Source organism: Cryptotermes secundus, unplaced genomic scaffold (genome assembly GCF_002891405.2).
Source record: "Cryptotermes secundus unplaced genomic scaffold, Csec_1.0 scaffold250, whole genome shotgun sequence".
Taxonomy (NCBI): domain Eukaryota; kingdom Metazoa; phylum Arthropoda; class Insecta; order Blattodea; family Kalotermitidae; genus Cryptotermes; species Cryptotermes secundus.
In genome coordinates this window covers 757,502-765,399 of record NW_019738873.1, presented here as the reverse complement: position 1 = coordinate 765,399, position 7,898 = coordinate 757,502, and the positions used below count along the sequence as shown (strand labels likewise).

At 38.3% G+C, this 7,898-nt stretch overlaps 1 protein-coding gene across 5 annotated transcripts in view; it reads left to right on the top strand.

The window, feature by feature from the left end:
• Nucleotides 1-1,690: 1,690 nt before the first annotated feature.
• The window catches only part of LOC111871145 (TBC1 domain family member 2B), a 46,566-nt gene continuing 40,358 nt past the window's right edge, over nt 1,691-7,898 (top strand). For 3 of the 5 annotated variants that reach the window (XM_023864026.2, XM_023864024.2, XM_023864025.2), the window contains exons 1-3: nt 1,692-1,852; nt 3,748-4,014; nt 4,301-4,460. In XM_023864026.2, the coding sequence (XP_023719794.1) occupies nt 3,770-4,014; nt 4,301-4,460 (405 nt within the window). In that variant the 5' untranslated portion in view covers nt 1,692-1,852; nt 3,748-3,769. Of the gene's footprint in view, nt 1,853-2,119; nt 2,226-3,747; nt 4,015-4,300; nt 4,461-7,898 lie in introns of those variants that run through there. The other 2 variants (XM_023864022.2, XM_023864023.2) reach the window with 2 other exon arrangements.

Below are 7,898 nucleotides of genomic sequence, written 5' to 3'. Positions count from 1 at the left end.
AAATCCAGGATTGCCATGGCAAAAGCTGCATTTAGCAAGAAGAAGAATCTTTTACCAGCAAATTGGACTTAAATTTGAGGAAGAAACTAGTGAAATGCTACATTTGGAGCATAGCTCTGTATGGGGCTGAAACATGGACACTTAAGGCAGTAGATCAGAAACGTCTGGAAAGTTTCGAAATGTGGTGTTTTGGAGAAGGATGGAGAAGATCAGTTGGACCGATTATGTGAGAAATGAAGAAGTGTTAATTGGAGTCAGTGAGCAGAGGAATATCCTACACGAAATAAGAAAACGGAAGGTTAATTGGATTGGTCATGTTTTACGCAGAAACTGCCTTCTAAAAGAAGTTGTCGAAGGAAAGATAGAGGGGCGGATAGAAGTGACAAGAAGACGAGGAAGAAGACATAAGAAGATGCTGGATGACCTTGGGGACAGAAGGGGATACTGTCATTTGAAGGAGAAAGCTCTAGATCGCATTAAGTGGAGGAATTGTTTTGGAAGAGACTGTGGACCTGTCATCTGATAGATTACTGATGATGATGTATTTCTGCATAGTGTTAAGTTCATTTCAAGCCTATGCAGTGAGGCCCTTGTTGGGCTGCCTGAGAACTTCATCCAGAGAGAGACAGCCCATGCATTTCTTGATGGAATGAGGGATCACTACACCAAGCAGAACCACTTCATTCATGGTGAGAGGTCCCTCAATGAAGCCCTTAACCAGTCATTAAAATAGAGGCAGCGAAGGCAGCAGTTGGACCGCCAGCAAAGCCATGGGAGGTAAGGGCTGGCAGCCCATGAGAACACTGTTTCCAAAGCCAGAGCTCCAAAGGACTGGACAACCCGTAATTCTGGCAGTGTGGAGAAGTCGGTCACCTCAAAACAGACTGTTGACAGAGATGTGATAAGGGCTGCCTGAGAGGAATCTGATCAAGACTCAAGAGACTTACCTCAGCGATGTGCCTGAACTTGGCGCCAGGACCTATTGAATCAGCATAATGGCGGGGCACCACTAGCCCCACTAGCGATGTTCACCAAAGTCAGCAGCATGACAAAGGCCCACTGCCACCTCGTAACTAACACTGCTGGATTCAAGGGAGGAAGGGACGTCTGGTTCTAATGCCCAAACGGTACTAGAGGGATGTCACCAAAGCTGCAGGAATCCTGGGAAGGCCCTTACAAGGGATAGCCCGATCAGTTATAAATTTATTACTTCCTAAGATGATGGTAATGTAATAATTATGAACAATGTGAGCTACCAGTCTTTTACATTAAGAGAAGTGCCTAACAATGCCATGAGAAATGAAGATGGTACTGGTTTAGTCGTATAGTAGTTAACCTATATACTGAGCCCTTGGTAATGGCTGTCATATGTCATTCCCGCGTTTTTGACAAATAAGGCTGATAAACGACAAGTGTTGCGATTCATTGAGTCGAGCGACTAGTCTTGGCGGTCTTGGCCGTCTTGGCGACTGTCCGACATCTTTCGTTATTAATTGGAATTATGTGCGTGTACATAATTCAAGTAACTCCCAGTTGCGAAAACATATATTGCCTAGATCATTTTTGTATATTAATTAATTTTTTCAAAATAAAAAAATATCGCGGTTCTATGTCTGTCACCAACAACGTTCAGTTCCGCATTTATCCGATCCGTGATAACCATAGGATCCAAACTTTGTTTCGATCCATGCTTTGTAATCCGTGCCAATCTGTGATCGTGAGGAATTGCTTGTAAATCGTGATGTGTACTTGCATTTGTAGGTTACTGAAGAATTTTAAAATTTTAAAATGCGATATGCCCAGTGGGACAGGTTGAAATTCGGATTTGAAAGGCAACTAAAGACGTTGCAAGGTAATACAAATAAGAGAGACACATTTTTCAGTAGTTTACAAGTCTGGCAAAGTTACATTTGAGGGACGTATTTTGTAATTATATGTAAATTTACTCAGGCCACGAAGGAATTAATATTTGTTTCTCTCTTTCTCCCTATGGCTATACAGTCCTTTAGACTTTGGCCTCTGTTTCAGTTTGTTAATACTATACACAGTCGGTAGGATTCCTTGGACGGGGGATCAGCCGGTCGCAAGGCTGCAACCTACACACAAAACAACACACACAGACATCTATACTTAGAGTGGGATTCGTACCAACAACTCCAGTGTTCGAGTAGGTGAAGACGGTTCATGCATTAGGGCTTGTGACTGCTGTAATGGGCGTGGAATTGGTAATAATATATTGCCCTTCAACTAAGCCTTGGCCTTTGCCTGTCAAGGTGGCACTCTTGTAATGTATTGGACTGTCCCTTTAAAACCTCATATAAATTAAAGTGGGTTGCATAACAGCAGCAGCCCTTTGAAACGTGTAAAACAAAAACCCCAAATCTGTATTACTTTGTAGGACTGTTAAGATACCAAGGAGAGTAATTTTAATATTGATTTGATTTGATTTTTATTGATTTATTTATTTAACATCCATAACTGTTACATTATGTACAATTGGACAAGTCAGTTGTATAAAAAAATATATGAGATTAAACATCACAAAGTTATATGATTACTTATCTACAAATGTGTAAATTATATTTCTATGTATAAGTAAGAAAATTCCTGATTTTAGATGTATAAGTGGTCTTTGTTTTAATTTTGGATCCAATAAATATAGGGAAAAGTTTTTATGTGTTTCTTGTCAAATGAATGTGATACAACATATTGAAGAATAGGTTTGGTTATAATGTGCAAGTTGTTTAGCAGAGGTGTTCCTGTGGAGGGTAACAATTGCATTTATCCTAGATTGAATATTTCAATTATGCGTACTTCTATTTTATGGGTGCAAAAAAGGAAAAGCAACTCACAAAATTGGTTTGAAATAAGTGAAACTGAACTGAGTATTCACTGTGGTGAGGCTTGCAGAGCGGTGGTAGTATCATGATGTTCTCTTTGCATGAGATACTTCCTGGTTAGAAATATTCTTTTTGATCTTACAATAAGTTTGCTCAAGTTACACAAGGATGTAAGTGGGAACCATAAAATGTAAACAAATTGTTCTTCATTTTTAACAACTTATGATGTTCTGCCATGTTTAAGAAAATGAAATAATTGTCCATTTATATACGTTTTTCAGTTATTTACATTTAACATCTTCATTTATCCATCAAATTATGATGATTGAAACGGAAGGATTTTGATCTTACTATTATGCCCCCAGCATCAGTAAAGTGTCAGTAAGCACTCTTGTGTAGGGAGCTTGGTTCACTGGTTCAAATATTTTACAGTTTCAGAGAAGTGTGATTTCTGAGAGTGGTAGTCACACATTTCCTCCCTCCCTCCTTTTGGTGCTACAGCTCAGGGTGAGCTTTGGCCTCCTGAACAATCTGCCTCCATTCTGCTCTGTTCTTCATCTTTCTTTCCATTCCACCCGTTCATCTGAGGCTGAACATCTGGTTTCTGAACAGTTTAGTTTTTATGGTGTGAGGTTGTTAGCCTCATGCCCAACCCCTAACCTGGAGGACCAGGGTATCCCTCTTTGCCTGTCTCCTACCCCTTGACCTGTCCAGCATGGGCGACCCTACCAGTAGCTACACTACTGCTGCCATAACTCTCAGGGTCTCAGGAGCACTCAAACCCTGCCACCACATTAAGGTGGAGACACCATCGGTGGGGTTTTGGTTTAGATTATTTGTGACACATAGCTTTGTCAGAAGTTATTGTTGACATTTGTCTAATCATAATGAACATCTGTGATTGTAGAAATGAGTGACAGAGGTTGAAGATGAATATTGAAGCTAGTAGTAATGAAGAATCTCAGCAGATTCAACCTAGACTGTGTGGCTACATGACAGTTGGTTGGAACAAGGTTCCAAGCAAATCCCGATGGCTGGTTCTTTCGTCTGACAATTGCAGGCTCTATGTATATAAGACTGAGCATGATCCTGTGCCAATAAAAGATCTGGATATTTCACGTGCGGTTTTCCTGTACGATTCCACGAAAGGTGAAGATGCTCAATTCTGGATAAGGTAAGGATCGACCAATAAGTACAAAATTTGCTGTAATATAAGGGTTCCAGGAAATGGAATCCTATTGCTGTGCATTGATTCCCATGGGAATGTGTTTACCAAGTCTTTGCGTAGCAGTGGGTCTATATGTCAATCTATATATGTAATGTTATATCTTATGTTACTGCCATATTCTGAAATCAGTTATGCCATTTCACATTCAGAATATAGTAAATTCAGATTAATCTTATAGCCTTCAGATTGAACTGGCTGAGTATTACATTAAAACTTGTATTGTTGTTTGTAGAAGTGGTGCAGAAAGTCTGCAAATCAAGGCTGGAAATCTCCAGAGACGTGACTACTGGTTGGCACGTTTACGACAGGAGAGGAGGAGTTTTGGTGCAAGATGCTTATATCTTATCCAACACCCCGAGCTGTGGGCGTGCTTTGCTCTTAGAGGAAATCTGGTAGGAGTTTTATGTTCCTTATAGTGTTCACATTTTATGATACAAAATTGAAATGACAGTAATTAAATCTGTCACGTTTCAATGTAGATCATATAAATTCTTTGTGCTTGATACTGAAGAAAGTAATCTGTCTTTGAAACTGTCTGTGACAGGAAGTAAAAGTAAAGGTATCCCTGTAACAGGCCGTGGAGGCCCATAGGGTTGTGAGATGTTGAGGGTCCCACGTTTTCTAGACAGTCGGCTTATAGATGACGGCAAGGTTGTCAGCCCTATGCGCCAGCCGCCCTCTGATACTCATTTCAGTTAGAGGCTGAGTCAACCCCAGGGCCATAGTGCAACTGGAAGGATTAGGTCCATTGAAAAAATCCATTGACCTCATCAGGACTTGAACCGCAACCTTCTGGCTTGTAGCTTAGTGCCTCAACCAAATACACTACCGGGTGACCCAATTAACTACCTATAAGAACAGTGTTTGACAGCAAAAATATTTGTTCTACGCAACAAATTTTATAATACGTAAGTCACTAGCAGTATTTATAGTATAATTTGTCAGTGATGTAGTCTTGAGACTTCTGTGAATAAACAGTGGTGTTGGCTACTGTCATGTAACCAAACTATGCAGGTATGTTGATAATACATTGTTGCCTTTGCACATGTGCAATAGCTTACCAGATATATTCTTAACAATTGTCCCAGGTCATTGAGTATGCATCCTGAAAAGCAATTTATGTGGTGAGAAAATGAAAGTCATTGGCCTACCAACAGAGCATGATATTCTGAGTGATACTTTATGTTGCTGTGAAATCTGGCTGTGGCTTTGTTGGCAGTAAGTGCAAGACTTGCGTAAAATGGAAAATTCACATGACGGAAATTGTACAGTCTGGCTCTGACCATGTGATGACACAATGATTATTGATTCAGCTTTGTAAGAAATGAGCAATTCTTCATGTGACACTTTCAAACTAAAACTAATATCTGTTGATGGCATTGTGGGTAGTAACTAAAAAGTCACATGTCACCATAAAGAAAATAACATAACAAAATAAATACTGATGTTATATTTTAGCGTCCTGTTGCACTGATTTAAGTCCATGATTTATTTAATCCGTCTTGCAGTGCATACACTCATTTATCTCCTTCTCTCCCTCGCACTACATGTTTACTACTACACACGCAGTCGCAGGAGCACGACACAACAAAAGCACAACACACAAGATAATGAAGGAGTGCTCCAACAAAGGAGAATGGGCGTGACTGACGTAGTGAGGGGCGACGTAGCGATTTGGTATCCTGAACAATTTTAATATTTTTAACCCGTTGCCGTGGTTCGTCGTGTATGTNTTAACGTTTGACAATGTATATGATAGATACATATTTTAGTTATTTTAATGTGTGAACATGGCATGCAATGAACTGGTTTGACGTGGATAAGTAAGCACCTGAAGATGGCATTATTATGCCGAAACATGTAGTGCGAGGGAGAGAAGGAGATAAATGAGTGTATGCACTGCAAGACGGATTAAATAAATCATGAAAATAAATACTGACTCGGATTTTGCCCATTGTAACAAAGTAAAAACTAACTTTGTGTTATTTGTGTGTTTCGTCAGTAAATGTTAGCACTACTTCATGTGTACTATCAGTATCAGTGTCGAATGATGGTAGGATAGATATTACTGGATGCATACGAGGATAACTGGTCACTTTCTACACATGTGTCCTAAAGCTGCAGAGTCAGCATGAATACCTGTTAGGACAAGTACGAAATGCTGTCCAGACCCTGGTGTTCTTTTGGTGTGCTGGAATCCGTGACAGTTCACTCTGCTGGCAAGAAGATCATGGAGACTGGAGCAATAAGATCTAAAAAAACAATGCTGCACCATAATTGGCATTTGTCACAGTTGATGGACAGAAGTTGATTCCTTATGTCGTATTTATAAACAGGAGATGATGATAAACTAGAAGGTCCCCCAGGGAATTATGGTATGGGTTCAGAAAAGCGGCTGAATTACTGAAGATCTAGCGGAAGACTGACTTAAATCTATGTGGTTTCAATGATCAGGTGATTGTTTTGCCAGTGAACCATGCTGGTGTTAGATAGTTTCTGGGGCCATACCATAGAAGATGTGAATACCTGTTTGCAACGAGAGAAGTGTAACCTAGTAATCATACCAGAGGCATGGTCGACATGTGGCCAATTCATGTCATAATGAGCCTGCAATCTAAAGCACATAATTAATTTTCATATAATGAATGGGTGCAGAAAGATGGGACAGGACCAGCAGGTTGAAGCCTGGCAGTCTGTTTTGCAATATACGATAGCAAATAGCTAAGGTTTAGAGGTCTGGTATCCCTAAGAAGATAGGCAGGAGTGAGGGAAATTTCCTGTGACTTAGTTTGTTGAAGAAAGCTGGCAAACAGGATGTAAGTGTTAGTGAAATAACATACTTTAATTGAAAACATTTATAATATTTCCATGCTTTTCTACTTAAATAATTATTATTGTGTATATATGACTGATTTTATACTGAAAGTGTTACTGAGAAATTATCAAACATACAGAATCAGTTCTTGGTAAGTTCATTTTAACATTTTCAGTTTTCCTCAGATGCTAATTGTCGCTAATGAGGGTTACAGGTTCAATTGTCTACAGAATAACATGTTTTTTGGAGGATATAGTTTTCTTAAAAATATTGAGTGGTATTCCGCATATGAACGGACTTCTTGTTGATAAATCTGTCTGTATATTTTTATGCGTTTTTGGGAGTATTTATTATTATTAATTGTTGACATAAACTGCTTGTTAATAAATCTGTCTATATGTTTAAAATATTTATTTCTAAGTGTTTTTTGGAGTATTTATTATTCTTAAATTAAGTTAAAAATGTATTTTGAAATGTATTGCTGTATTATAGTGATGAATCACTGTGTGAATGTTATGTTATTTTTTTACTTACATTATTTTTGCAGCTATGGATGAAATAAATAATAATAATAACAACAACAACAACAACAACAATAATAATAATTCAATTCATTCAATTCAATTCATGTTTATTTACGTGCAATAACTTAACAGCCCAGCGGCCAATTACAAAGTTAGCACGAGTATATAAGGTACAAAATAATTAAAACAAAATACAAATACGACAAATAAATCTGTGAACATAGATCTAAAGAAGACTGAAATATATACATACATTTATGAAATATTACGAATGTTGCTAATACTGTTAGTAACTAAATACTAAGATAAGACACCAGTGAGTGATAGCATAAAATTAATAAAATTAATAACCAGTCAATAAATTAAAACCAATTACATAAGAATAATTAAAGCTAGCCGAGGTAACACATATTTGTAGTGAATGAAAACACTAATCAAGTAACACCGTAAAAGGTTTGGTACATGCTTGTAAAATATGATTCAGAGAAACC